General features: G+C 41.1%; 1 protein-coding gene across 3 annotated transcripts in view; it reads right to left on the reverse strand.

Annotated features, from left to right (window-relative positions):
* The window catches only part of LOC149823503 (uncharacterized), a 130,663-nt gene that overhangs the window by 62,456 nt on the left and 52,535 nt on the right, over positions 1–15,672 (reverse strand). For all 3 annotated transcript variants that reach the window (XR_016434772.1, XM_090018888.1, XM_090018887.1), the window contains exon 2: positions 11,567–11,912. Coding sequence is in view for 2 of the 3 variants with exons in the window: in XM_090018888.1 (XP_089875014.1) it covers positions 11,567–11,912 (346 nt within the window). In the remaining variant the exon portion in view is untranslated. The remainder of the gene's footprint in view (positions 1–11,566; positions 11,913–15,672) is intronic.

Genomic DNA, 15,672 nt, shown 5'->3' on the forward strand with positions numbered 1-15,672 from the left:
GCAGCTTGGGACGACGACGCGTTCTGGAGTGAGTATCCTTCAGGAATGGTGGAGGCTCGACAACAGAGGACAGCAGAGCATCCCTCCACGTATGGAGTGAAACTGGACCTTCCGGAGTTTGCAGGACGATTCGACGCCGAGCAGTTCTTTGATTGGTCCTATGCCGTGCAGTTTTTCTTTGACTACCACACCGTAGCAGAGCACCGGCGTGTCTCTTTAGCGTCCACTCGGTTGAGAGGGTTTGTAAAACCCGAGATTTTTATTAGAAAATATTTCAAACTTTTCAATTCGGACCTAGATCCACATTACGGATCCAGGACCCATAAAGGGGGGTAATTAGGATTTATTTATTTGAAATCTTGATTTAATGGTAATAATAGATAAATGAAAATTTTTCTATTTTAAAATTTTAATTTAATTCGAGGATCCACAGTGGATCCATTTGGATCCACTTGTGGACCCATTTTGTTTTGGGGCCGGGTTGCGGGTGCCGGGTTCGGACCCGAGCCCCACCCCAAATAACAGCCCTTTTAAAACAGAAAGGGCAACCGATAAGGGTTGCCCGATAAACCCTAACAGGAAAGGAAAGGGGGGAAGGGGGTGTTACGCAGGGCGTAACCGACCTCCCCCTCCCATCTCGGCAAGGAAGGAGGGGGCCTGGGGTCGATAAAAGGGGAGTGAAGAGAGGGTTATGCCCTCTTCACTCGGGCTCTCTCTTCCCCATCTTTCCCCATCTCTCCCGCTTGCTCGGTGCGCACACGCCGGAGGAGAGGAGGTCGCCGGAAAGCTGCGACAGCCATCAAAAGCCCTCCAGCGAGCTCCCTGTCACGGCAACAGCAAGGGGCAACCCCAGCCGACCGTGTTTTCGCGTCCCCAGCATCCGATAGCCGGAATACCCTTCAAAAGGTACGGGTACCTCTTTTTGATTCAAATGGGGCATCGGTGGAGATTTGATCTCCATGCAACAGTCGATGGAAATCTCACGGAGAACAGTTTCCACTGTTACTCCCTTGCACCTTCTGTGCTCTTGTTGTATTGAAGAAAAAAAAAACCGATTTAAAAGCTTTTCCTGCATGGTTTGGGGCCCAGGTATGCAGTCGGCTGGGCCGTGAACTAGACCCAGCCAACTGGGTCGGCTGGGTGGGTCTGGCTGGGTGCTAGACCCAGTTTTAGCTGAGTCTTTTATTCCAAATTTCTTATTTTAATTTGAATGGTCAGAATAATGTTGATATTGTTTAATAAAGTTGTGCACCAGAATTATCATGTTGATAGGCATTTTTATTTTGAATTTGAATGGTTAGAATAAATTGATATTTTCTAATGAAATTGGCATCAGATTTATCAAGCTGATAGGCATTCTTATTTTAATTTGAATGGTTAGAATAAGTTGATATTGTTTAATGAAATTGGCATCAGATTTATCAAGCTGATAGGCATTCTCATTTTAATTTGAATGATTAGAATAAGTTGATATTGTTTAATGAAATTGGCATCAGATTTATCAAGCTGATAGGCATTCTTATTTTAATTTGAATGGTTAGAACAAGTTGATATTGTTTAATAAAATTGGCATCAGATTTATCAAGCTGATAGGCATTCTTATTTTAATTTGAATGGTTAGAATAAGTTGATATTGTTTAATGAAATTGGCATCAGATTTATCAAGCTGATAGGCATTCTCATTTTAATTTGAATGGTTAGAATAAGTTGATATTGTTTAATGAAATTGGCATCAGATTTATCAAGCTGATAGGCATTCTTATTTTAATTGGAATGGTTAGAATAAGTTGATATTGATTAATGAAGTTTTGCATCAGCATTATCATGTTGATAGATATCTTTTAATTGAACTTGAATGGTCAGAATAACGTTGATATTATTTAATAAAGTTTTGCATCAAAATTATCATGTTAATAGGCATCTTTTATTTGAACTTGAATGGTTAGAATGAGATGATAATTCATCCATAGTTTAATTCTGATATGTCTTAGAAATTAATTATGGTATTGAATTTGTGATCCTTGCTTAGCAATTGTTAAAGCTTAACCAGCTGGGCATTTAGGAAAACCTGAGACAAAAAGGGATTGTACCTAGTGATTTCAAAAAGAGATATACATATAAAGTAATTCAATGGTGGTTTTCGAAATAGGATAGGCTGTCGTTTTGACAGCATACACAGGTCCATACTGGACCTGTGAATATGCTGCCAGACCCAGCCAATGGGATCGGCTGGGCTGGGTCCAGTCTTTTCGCATACATATACATATATAGGTCTGTCTGTATATATATACATATATATATATATATATATATATATATATATATATATATATATATATATATATATATATATATATATATATATATGTATATATGTAAACAGGGATATTAGCATATGGCATCCCTTTTGGTGCGTTTTCGGACAGCATACACAGCCCCTGTATGGGCCTGTGTCTATGCTGTCGCACCCAGCCGATAGGGTCGGCTGGGCTGAGCTGCTAATTTCAGAACTTCTCTTATGCTGGGAACCATGCCATGTTAGTAACATAGGTTGTTAGCATATGAAAACAGGGCCTGGTTACGTGATTGATAAAGTTAAGAATTCTAATCATTTGATGCCTGATAAATCTTGAGCATGAATTATGTACCTACAGTCTCATTTTTCTTTGTGTTAGGAGTTAAGGTGGTGTACATGACTGTTGGAACATGTTTACTCATTAATGTACTTGATGTGTGTTGTTACATTACATATGATTGTGATTCCTGCATTAGTGTTCCGGTGATCAAAATGAATCATCGAGGGTTTGGTAAACCCGAGCTGTGGGAATATTTTCCCTTATTCATTTCAATGCATTTCAAAGATCATGCTTTATAAATATTTCAGCTTTGTTGCACTGTTCTATATGTTTCCACAGGCCGGAGTCCTGTGATGGCTCTCACGAGGTAGATGCGAGCTTTTGTCTTTCTTTTTGCATATGATGTTGCAAAACTTAAGAAATTAATTAAAAAGTAATAACAAAGCACAGTGTAATATACCTTCTGGGATCACCCATCTGGAGAATGAGGATCCTAGAAATCCGGTCTTGGGGAGACTGTGAGGATACAAAACTCCGTGTGCTTATTTTGGTCCCCTGAACCCGATATTGAGGTTCCTTCTCCTGGCCACGGTTTTAGGGAGAGTCCGCCACTTTACCCGGGAGTGGTGTGTTTGACACAGTTGTTTTTGGTACCAAGAAAGTGGCACTTGTGGGCGTGGGGTGTCCCTTGTGTCCCCGACATTAGATGTGGAGGTCTAATGTTCCGAAGGTGATTCGGTCGAGGGCTAAGTTGGAACCCAGTAATAAAATATAAATTGTGTGCTAAGCTACCCTGGGAACCTAACTTAACCTCGGGGTTTGTACCCGTTTGGTGTATCCGCGGGCAACGGTAATTAAAAAGAGAAACTTAAAGTTGTATGCATTTAATAGGGCATGCATAAGGAAACAAAAGACTTAATGGAAGATAATAAAAGGATTCATGCATTGCACAAAAAAAACATGCATTTTTCCTGTTATGCATTAGATCATGCATACTTTAATGGTTTCCTTACTCAATACATGAGGGTAGGTGTTGAATGTTTAATTCTTGTTGCATGCTGAAATTTTAGTAGATGCTACTGCTTTACTGTCCTTGCGTGCTTAGCATTTATGATTTTTACATGAATAAATTCTCAATTGCTATAAACTGTCTTGTATGTATTTCCATTAATTGTTGCATGATATCTCATCTTGACTCTTATCTCACTTGTTTCATTAAGAAGTAGTTGTGCTCAGGATTTCGATTCTGACACCCTACTTCATTGGTTTTTCGCAGGAACAGTTGATCAGTGAAGTCGACAGCTACTGCGAGGGCGCGAGAGTCACAACGGGTTTTGATAGTCTTCTTTGTGGACAGAGTGGCTCTTTATTTTGGTTTTTCAGTCTAGTGTTCTTGTTATTTGCTTATTGTCATCAGTGGTTACTTGAGTCAGACACTTTATTTTTTAGATTAGTTTTTAATTCATGAATAAAGGTAATGGTTAGTTTATGGATGTTAATTGCAAGTTCTTTTGTGGTTTATGGCTATCCAGTTGGAATTGGAACTGTGAGGACCCCGGGTCTCTGGGAAGTTTTCCGCACTGTTATAGAAAAAAAAAATCCGCATTTTCAAAGTGGATGAATTGGGGTCGTTACAGGGTTAGCACAGACATGGTGGGTGGAGTTGCAGCGATCGAGGGAGCGGCACAGGCTAGGGCGCGTACAGTCGTGGGAGGAGATGCAAAGACGGATGCAATCAAAATTCGTGCCTTCGGATCACGCTGAGAGAGCTTATAAGGAGTATCTAACCCTGCGTCAGGGCACTCGTACTGTGGCGGAGTACACTGCCGAGTTCCATCGTCTTTCTCTACGGGTGCAGATCGAGGAAACTGCCCGCCAACAGGTCACGAGGTACGTCTCTGGTCTCCGTCCTGTTATTTCTGACGACTTCAGTTGTATCACGGTTGAGACATTAGATCAGGCCAGCAGTTATGCCATGAACGTCGAGGAAAAGTTGAAACGGAGGCAGGAATATAGGACCTCCCGTAGTGACCAGTCGAGTCGACACAAGTCGAGTTTTCCAACCAGGGGAGCGATCTCCCCTAGGAAGGAGGACTCAAAGTCTACCCCTAGAGCAGAATTTAGCAAACCTGATCCGTCCAGACCCGCATTCAATACCCGGTCTAAAACCAAACCTAGTGAGTCTACCATCCGTTGTTTTAGGTGTCAGGAGCTAGGGCATGTCGCGTCTAGGTGTCCCACTGTGGCCAAAAACACCCATCTCGTCGAAGGTATTGTGGAGTCAGCATCCGAGAGTGAGAGTGAGTCCTTGGGCGAGGATGAGGATGAGAGAGAAGTCGTAGAGTTCGACGGCAATGTCGATAATCTATTATCCATCCGTCATGTCCTGACCGCACCCCGTGAGTCGACCCCTGCCGAATGGTTACGGAACAACATCTTTAGAACCCGATGCAACTGTGAGGGTCACGCATGTGATGTTATTATCGACACTGGTGCTTGTGAGAACATGGTGTCCGAGAGCGTTGTGTCTACCTTGAACCTGGGAACCGAGAAACTGTCTCACCCCTACAAGATGGTGTGGTTCAAAAAAGGAAATGAGGTTCCCATCACCCAGCGTTGTTTAGTCAGATTCTCCATGGGGGAACACTACCACGACGAGGTATGGTGTGATGTGGCCCCTATGAGTGCATGTCACATCCTGTTGGGACGTCCTTGGCAGTTTGATCGCAAAACCATTCATGATGGCCGTAGGAACACGTACTCGTTCATCTTTAAAGGTCATAAGATAATCCTTCTCCCCATCAAGGAGACGGGATTTCCCACGGTAGATAAGCCTGAGCGAGTTCCCCGACTGGCCGGACTATCCTACCGGTCTTTCTTGAACCAATGTCAGGAGGATGGTTATTGTTATGCTGTAGTGGCTAAACCCTCAGTGAGTACGTCGTTACCAGTTCCTACGGACATCAAACCCCTTATTGAAGAGTTTAGCGACATTATGCCAGATGACCTTCCAGATGGTCTTCCTTCCATGTGTGTCGTGCAGCATGCTATTGATTTTGTGTCAGGGTCGAGTCTTCCCAATCTCCCCGCGTATCATATGAACCCCTCCGAGCATGCCGAGTTATTAAGGCAGGTCCAGGAGTTACTGCAAAAGGGCTTTATTCGTGAAAGTGTGAGCCCTTGCGCAGTACCCGCCCTGCTCACCCCTAAGAAGGATGGGTCCATGCGCATGTGTGTGGATAGTCGAGCCATAAACCGCATAACTGTCAAATACCGTTTTCCCATCCCTCGATTGGATGATATGTTTGATATGTTGGTTGGTGCTTCCATTTTCTCCAAAATCGATTTAAAAAGTGGGTATCACCAGATTCGTATCCGAGAAGGGGATGAGTGGAAGACGGCATTCAAGACACGTGATGGGTTGTACGAGTGGTTAGTCATGCCGTTTGGGTTATCCAATGCCCCAAGTACTTTCATGAATATGATGACCCAAGTGCTACGTCCTTGTATAGGGAAGTTTGTCGTGGTATATTTCGATGATATTTTGATTTATAGTTCATCTGTGTCTGACCATTTGAGTCACCTGCGTCAGGTCTTAGAGATTTTAAGGAGAGAAAAAATGTATGTCAATGCGAAGAAGTGTGAGTTTATGACGTCCAGTGTTGTTTTCCTAGGCTTCATTATGTCATCTGATGGAGTTAAGGCAGACCCCGCGAAGGTTCGCGCGATTGTCGATTGGCCTGTCCCAAAGACTATTGGAGAGATCCGTAGTTTTCACGGATTGGCCACTTTTTACCGACGTTTCGTGAGAAATTTCAGCACCCTCATGGCCCCCATCACGGAGTGCCTCAAGGGTACTAGTTTCCAGTGGACGCCTGCTGCGGAAAAAGCCTTTTTTATCATCAAAGAGAAAATGACTAGTGCCCCTGTCTTAGCCCTTCCTGATTTTAGTGCAGTCTTCGAGGTTGAGTGCGACGCCTCCAAGGTGGGAATTGGCGCAGTCTTGAGTCAGAATCGCAGACCTGTTGCCTTCTTTAGTGAGAAGCTGACGCATGTCAGGTGTCAGTATTCCACGTATGATGTTGAGTTTTATGCAGTTGTACAAGCCCTTCGTTATTGGAGACATTATCTCATTTATAAGGAATTTGTCTTGTACACGGACCATAAGGCATTGAAGTATCTGAATAGTCAAAAGAAGTTGAGTGCTCGTCATGCTAAGTGGGTCAGTTTCTTGCAAGAGTACACCTTTTCAATTCGCCATCAATCGGGTACCCTCAACAAGGTGGCTGACGCTCTTAGCAGGAAGAACAGCCTCCTGATGACTATGTCAGTGCAGGTCGTTGGGTTCGAACAGTGCAAAGAATTATATCCCACGGACCCGGATTTTCAACAATTCTGGGAGAGGTGCATCTCTTCAGATCGCACCCTCGACCCCCGTTTTAGTATTCATAATGGTTACCTCTTCCGTGGGAACAAATTATGTGTGCCTGATTTCTCCCTTAGGCTTCAGTTGATTTCTGAATTACATGAAGGAGGGTTAGCAGGGCATGATAAGACGTTCGCTCTGTTAGATGAACGATACTTTTGGCCTAAAATGCGCAAAGATGTTGTCAAGTTCATCCAAGGGTGTCATGTGTGTCAAGTGTCCAAGGGTCATCGTCAAAACAGTGGTCTGTATACTCCATTACCCATTCCTGAACGGCCGTGGGAGCACGTATCCATGAATTTTATCGTGGGCCTCCCAAGGACGCCACGTCGTTTTGATTCAATTTTTGTCGTTGTTGATCGGTTCTCCAAAATGGCTATTTTCGTCCCGTGTAAGCGAACAACCGATGCCTCTTTAGTAGCGTCCTATTATTTCAAGGACGTCGCTCGCTTCCATGGGTTACCCCACACAATCACTTCTGATCGTGACACGCGTTTTATGAACCATTTTTGGAAATCGTTATGGGCTTTGTTGAAGACCAAGCTTCAGTTCAGTAGTGCGTACCACCCCCAAACCGATGGTCAAACCGAAGTTGTGAACCGCACCTTAGGAAGCTTGTTAAGGAGCCTAGTAGGGGAAAATGTTAAAACCTGGGATCTAGTCTTGCCTCAAGCCGAGTTTGCGTATAATAGTTCCATCAATAGGTCCACAGGTAAGTCTCCTTTTCAAGTGGTTTATGGTCGGTCGCCCACTCATGTCGTCGATCTAGCTCCAGTGTCCAGTCTCCCTGACCCCGCCCCAGACGCCTTTGATGCTGTTGAATACATGCGTGATATACATAGGCAAGTCCGGGACAAACTCATCGAGAGTTACGAAGCGTACAAAGCCTTCGTTGACCAAGGTCGTCGCGACATTCAGTTTCAAGTCGGTCAGCTTGTTTGGTTCTACCTGCGTCCTGAGCGTTTTCCCGTGGGCACCTATAATAAACTGAGTCCTAAGAAATATGGTCCCTTCCAGGTCCTACGACGTTTAGGGACGAATGCCTACCTTATAGAACTGCCTCCCGATTGGAACATTTCCCCAATTTTCAATGTGTCTGATCTATATGCTTACTGTGGAGACAACAAGTCGTCGGAGCCGACTTCTTCCCAACCAGGGGAAAATGATGCAGAGCAGGCGGTACCAGTACCAGGTGACCCTGGCACGGCCAGAGAACCCGATCCACCAGTGGGAATGGACGATCGGACCCAGCAGCAGGGTCCGACCCCAGGTGAGTTGACTCGATGCCGGAAGATAACGCGCACCTACTCCAGGAAAGGGAAGACCCGGCTCAGCACTGATCCAGACCAGAATTGAGGCCTTCTCGGGTTCGGATCTGGGTCCAGGTCCGGGTCCGGACCCGGATCCATTAACCATCCTTAAAAAGCACATCCTAGGGCTGCGTGGGATAGTTTTTGGAGAATAACGACAGCTTCTTTTTCTTGTCCTCAGCAGCCTTGTTTTCGTCTCCCTTTGCATTTGTTTTCTTTCATTAAAGTTCGTAGTTCTTTTCATTCTTTATTCACTTGTTATTCATCAGTCTGCCAGGGACATCGAGTATTTAATAAAATCAGTTTCTACTCACCATTTGGGTGAGATTTATTGTTTTCCTTAAGTCTGTTCAGCATCCTATTATATTCAAGTGTGCCTGCCCAACTTTCATCAGAGTTACGCAGGAACTGGAGTGCGCATCACAGACTGAGTCTTCATTGATCTTATCACAGCCCCTTGAAGGCTGCATCAACAGGTCAGGTATTACAGATGAAAAGGTTTGTGAAACTCCTGCCATAGTGAGAACTAAAATGAAGATTGATGACGGTGTTTCTCTTTTAGATCCTACTCCCTACAGACAGCTTGTAGGATCATTGATGTATCTGAGTATTATCAGACCAGATATCTCTCATGCAGTACATATTGCAAGTCAGTTTTAACATGCACCAACATCCGTCCACATGAGTGTTATCTTACGAGTCGTAAGTTACATTAAGGGTACTCTAAACAAGAGAGTTTTTCTATCCTCTTTGTCTGATTTAAAGTTAATTGCATATACTGACTCTAATTAGGGAGGTGACCCAATAATTGTCACTGCACCACTGGTTTTTGTGTGTTCTTAGGAGATTCGCTGATTTCATGGAGATGCAAGAAGTAGCAAAAAGTATCTTTATCATCAACTGAAGCCGAATATCGTGTCATGGCAACTACTACCATGAAAATTGTATGAATTCATCAATTGCTGGAAGATATGGGGATCACAATCGAAGGACCTACCAAGCTATGCTGTGACAACAAAAGTGCAATTTATATTGCTAAGAATCACACTTTTCATGAGCGGACCAAACACATAGAGATGGATTGTCACTATGTTCGTGAGACGTACCTCAAAGGAGTCATTGACCTTCCATATGTCATGTCAAAATATCAGTTGGCGGATTTCTTCACCAAAGCTTTGTGTGCTCCGCGCTTCAACTTCTTTCTTAGCAAACTCTCAGTCATCCTGCCCTAAGTTTGAGGGGGGATGTTAAATTATGTAATCTAATCATGCAATGTAATATATATATTTTATATATAAGGTAATACATATATATATTAATATATATATGTATCTACTTATTATATATATAAAATATATATTTCCAATTGTTTAGTCGTAAGGGTAGTTTAGTCTTTTTGCAACATATTCTTTTCAGAATATGTTTTTGTAATTCTTTTTTATTCTTTTTCATTTTTATTTTTGTTTCTTTTTGTAAAAGGTGGAAAGCACCTTGGAGGGGCCCACCATCTAGTGGTTGGGCCCCTTCCAACGGTCACATTTGTGACCGTTGGAAGGGGGTCCAACGGCTAGAGGTGGAGCCTCTCCAAGGACTCCACCTCCTCTATTTAAAGGGGCTCTCCCCTTGTGTATTCTTTAAGCTTTTGGGATTATATCTCAAGCTCCTTTTCAATCTTATGACTCTTGGGTATGCTTTTGCGCATTTGTGAGTTTGTGTTGTGCTTTTTGTGCACAAGTGTTTTTGTTGTGCGTATGTGTACGCATTTGTTTGCAAGAATATTGTTATTAGTATCTTGTTGAAGATACTTTTACAGATACTACCTAGACCAGATCTTAGTTAATATGGATCTTGGATTGGGTCCATGTCCTATCTAATATGGATCTTGTATTGGGTCCAGATCCATATTAACTTGGATCAAACGGAGCGAATCCAGTACGATCCAATCCAGAAAAAGTCAAAAATAGAGGCAAGTCATTTTTAAAAAATGCAATTTTCGAGTCAACTGTAATCCGATTTTGGACAAATAGGCTGCCAATGCAATCAGTATTCCGAGGCACATCTAACGGTATTAATACCTGAATTTTGCTCGATTTTCGCTTGAATTTCAAGGTTAAAAATGAAAAAATTCTCAAAGTATAATTGGCTCAACTAAGTCTTGTTAGTGTGGCTCTGGGCCACGCCCAGACCTAGTTGACGTCACCTATAAAATGATATATTTTCTCATGATTTTAGCACTTTAATTAAATATATAATTTAAAAATATATTTATCAATTTTAAAACTCATGGAAAATACACGATATTACAATTCCACTATAATTGGATATTGGATCTTGACCCAAAGGATCCAAGATCCATATCTGAATCCATCCTACCTCAAATGGATCTTGGATCTTAACCCAAAGGGTCCACGATCCATATCTAGATCCAAATCTCATTAACCACATATGCATAATATTATATATTAAATCAATTTAATACTAAAATATATTTATTTAATAAAGATAACGTTTATTAAATTTTAAATTAAGCAAAAAATCATGAGATATTTCAGAGGCGGCGATAGAAGAGGAAGGGGAAAAAGGAGCAGGAGGAAAAGAGCAAAGGAGGAAAGGGGGAGAAGGACGAGGAGAAGGAAGAAGGGGGAAGGAGGAAGGGGAGAGTGGGAAGGACGAAGAGGGAGGGATAGAGAGCGATGATCGGAAGGGAGGGAGAATGAAAGAGGGAGCCCTCCCGATGGATCGAGAATTAGAAAATTTGCTCACGAAATGATATTTTCAAAATGTTTTGGTGATAATAAAAATTGAACAAAAAAGGCTATGTTTTTTGGTTTCTCATAATAAATTACCTTTTTCAAATAAACATATCACAAAACATAAAAGAAAATGAAGATAACGTCATTTTTGGTAGACTATAATATGGATGGTTTGCCAATCCTTGGATTGTTAGGTCAATGGAAGGAAAGGAGAAAACTTAAAAAGAGGAGCAGAAAAGGAAGAAAATGGAGTCTCCACAAAGGCTCACAATATCTGATGTCCCAGTCAACCATGTAAAACCTGCTATATTCTGTGTTTATCTAAAATTCATGCTATATTTGCTATAAAATACTCTAGGTGTATAAGCAAACAAATTGACTTAAGCACCCACTATAACATAAAACATTTAATACTCACTACAAATATGTAGATCGGTGACAATAGCCAATTTTGCTAAGAAAACAGAAAAAAATGAAATTGAATGAGAGAAAGGTTCTCACATTAGTATTGCTCAGCTCCAGATTATAAAAATACATCGTCTTTGCCTTGAACAAAGGGCCAGCATGCCATGTCCCCTTATTTAGTTTCAGAAACTTAGGTCCAGATATCCTGAAGACACATACTTCATCAGGAACAGGAGGTATATAATAGTGCCCACATTTAGATCGTTGTAAGTGTTCCATCCTCACTTTATCATTGATCTCATCCTTATTCATGATAGAAGCCTTAGCAAGGCCCAGGTACCATTCTTCACCAGCAATACTGCCCAGGCACTGAGTTACACTTGCATGATGAGTTATAGATGAAAACTTCAACTCCCTGTCTTCTAGATGCATGATATAAAACCTGTAACCATCAACCATCCGTTAGTTCTTGACTGGAATTCTCTGTAACAAGCCCAACCAAGCAAAGATATGCAAGCAATAGTTCTTTCTTACAAGAACAAACAACATAAATAACAAACCTAATTCTTGAAACATAATAAGCATACAAATTGAAAATTACCATCATCGTTCTTAATCTGACTGCAAGGTTTCTGCACAGCTTCAAAATGAATAGCCATCCATCACCATACAATTTTATGTTCAGCAGAAAAAACTACTATCTGATACAAAGCATTCAGATCATCCCAACATATGTGAGGAGTTGGAGGATGATTCACCGTTGACAACCCGATATGGGAAAACATACTCAAGAAGATCCAAGCCAAATTCGACCCATTTGGGTCCAAACGGATCTTAAGGGTAATTTTGCCATTTTACATATATTTATTTTCTGATATTTTTGTTCTGTACATCTCAGAAAATCTATTTTGATAGTTGGTTCTACTTTTGTGATTTTTGAAACCACACAAAACATTTGCATTTTTATTTCTTGGTAAGAGCCGGATCTTATAGATTCGCATAGTTTTAGTATCGAGTAGGATTTCTTTCGAGTACTAGAGGTTGTAGTGGGTTTATTGGGTAGGTTTTTTATTTTGATCCAGAATCTTGATCTATTTTTTGTATGAAGAACCACATGTCATGTGGATGATAGTGATTGGGTTTTGAGTGAAGTGGTCATTTAAGTGACCAACTATGAGCAAACCACCTCATCTCAAACCCATTTAGAGGCCTTTAGAGGTGCCGCCCAACTTGAGCCTTCTTGTCATTCTTGGTGATTCTCCATTGGCCAGCCAAGAGAAGAAATAGACAAGAAATTCAAATCACGATCTCTCATTGGCATCTTAGAAGGTGACCTCCCAAGAGCACAATGAGAACCAAGTGCTATCATTATTCCCCTTTAAAAGGCTTCCAGAAAATGGTGTAGGGTTTTTTTGCCTCTTGCTGGAAAAAAAAAAATCTCTAGTTCAGCGGACCAGCGTTGGGCGTGAATCAAGTCGTTGCAGAACCTGTTCAATGTCAAGGGTGCTGCCCAACAAAGTCGTCATTTGATCTTGTTTGTGCTGTTGTTCAAGAACCCCCAGCTGAACCGTGGTGGTGGCTAAGCTAAATCTAGAGTGTCGCTGCTACCATTCTTCCACATCGTTTGAATACTTAAAATTGTTCTAGTTTAATCTCTTTTGTGCTGAAATTTTGCAAATTGTTGTCGTTAAATATAACTATATCATAACTACGTATGTTTTTATGTTTGGAGATCCTTTTGTGAATCGTGAAGGTTTCTACCAATTTCCTGAACTTAAAGTTTGAATCTCATATAAACCTCATCATAGTTGTTTGCTGAAAGTAATTTCCTGCTGAGTTTGTTGCATGTGTTTGCTAGTGAGAATCTGAAAAATGATCTATCAATTGTTGCTGATTCAGTTATATTTTCCTGATCATGTTAAAGGTTTAAGAATCGTGAAAAGAATTTATTCTGGATAAATTTGGCTGAACTGCATAGTATTGCACTGCTTTATTTTCATTTCTGAAAATCGATATAGCAGAGAAAACCGCTGATAGCGTTTTTTCCCTGGGAATCGCTACATCCGTTTGCAGCACTCTCGATTGTGTTGCCTGTGTTTCTAAGCCAGTTAGTGTGTTGTGCACACAGGACAGACGTTCAATTTGTTGGGTCTAGACATGACCCCAACAAATTCACTTCTATACGTGTGTACTGCGCATTGGGTTACCATATATGAGACCAGCTGAACCGATCCGTTTGGATCTGTTGTGGCCTCAAATCGTGAATCTTTTTAATCGTTTGTGTGTGTTTGGTTTGCTGAAAGTGTTTGATCATCGTGTGATCGTCATATTTGATTAAGTGATTATTGAAGTGCATTTTATTTTGATTCTTGGCATTTGGTGGGAATTGGAGGATATAGTTCGGAGTGTTTTGCTGAAGGTCGCATCATATATATATAGTATGAGGAAACTGCATATACTCGATCTGATTTGTACTCACCCATCAAATCTAAACTTGTTTTCAAAATTACATCTTTATTTGAAATCAAATCGCTTCCGCATTCCAAATTAGCTATTTAGGAGCGTTTGCAAACCGACCCCAAGTAGTTGGTAGCATCATCACTGTAACGCCCCAAAAATCCAGGACTTGTAACTTTTTAGAAAAGTTTAGAAAGCTTTGAAATCATACAATAATCAGAGTTTAAATAATACTTCAGCGGAAAATGATATTTTTAAAACCACAAGTCAATGGACCTTGAGCACATTACAGCGTAAACTTTCATTTTGTCAAATCTCGCACAACCATTGAAATCAAATGGTTTAGAAACGAAGTTTCAATAATTGAGAATTCGTTTGTTGAAACCAAGAAGAAGCTTACTAAAACAGTTTTATTAACTCACGGTTTAATAAAAGAGAAATTTTGAAATACACTTTATACCAAATTTACCAACATGTCCTAAGGAGCGAAACGTCAGGGAAAGAACTCTATCTTGACCTCATCACGCCATCGTGCCATCGCAGACTGTATCACCTATCCAAAACCTGCCCATAAAATGGGTCAGTTTCACTAAAAACTGGTAGGTGCACAGACAGAACAATATAGAACATAATTAAGCAGAATAATTTAATATGTCAAGTAGACAGGCAATTAAATAGCAATTTGCTTTCAGCAGAGTCATAGAGCAAACTATCATGAGCATAATGCTAAAATTATTACTAGCATTTTACTGGCACAAGTAAGCTAACTATTACAAGCAAAGCACTGCACAAGAAAGTTAACTAGCAAAATACAATGCTTCATGAACCACACACACAATTCCATAAGTATTGAACATGTTGTACCCTATAACTTTCATACGTGCATAACTGAACACATTGTGTGATCGGATTTAAATTATGTTTCGATATTAACTGGCCAAGCGGGTACGCACAAGGCACGACTCTAGAAACAGCCTAGACTGATCCGGGGGTTTATTATGCTATGTATTTTATGATAACCCGAATAGCTGACTGAGTCCGCACCTAAGGGAACGGTCGGTGACCAAGAGAGAAATCCCCGAAGCAGCATAAACAATGGATGCATCCCAAACATGGAGAGCTACCACCTAGGATAATTACGGTAGTCTCATTCCCCTAACTTCGATGACTGGGGAAGCCGAGTCTTTTGCTCGTAACTGCCATTAATGGCCTGTCCATCGAAGTTTTGTACCTTCCTGTCCTCTCTCCTGACAGAAGTCAGCGATTCGAATGAGTACATCAGAGGTAGTTAACTGAAGACCCATTCTACATACTCTGGTCTTTCGACCAACTCGAGTATCTTGCCGGTGAAGGCGAAAACATCACTTATTTAGGTGATCACAACATTTTGTTATTTGCACTCATCGAGGTTGCCACAACCTACTTACCCAATCATCGCAACGTAAGAAGACGTACTTGTCAAAAAGTACGGTCGTACTTGTCAAAAGTACGACTACGATGAAAGGGAAATGGTTCCACAAAAGAAACCCCAACAGATCTTATCTGCAAAAGAATTAATACAACACATCCTGGCAAGATAAGTCTTGAATTCAATTCAACATTTTTCATATTTCATGATGCAAGGTCATCTCGGATCTCTCGTCCGATCAACAAAGTACTTAACATGTTGTGCATGTCTAAAAGTACGCTATACTGAACCAGGGAGGTGTGTGGGCTTCTCAAAAGGAACACCCAACTTCATAACA

The sequence above is a fragment of the Nuphar pumila genome, chromosome 10 (assembly GCF_984573655.1).
Source record: "Nuphar pumila chromosome 10, dmNupPumi1.hap1.1, whole genome shotgun sequence".
NCBI lineage: Eukaryota > Viridiplantae > Streptophyta > Magnoliopsida > Nymphaeales > Nymphaeaceae > Nuphar > Nuphar pumila.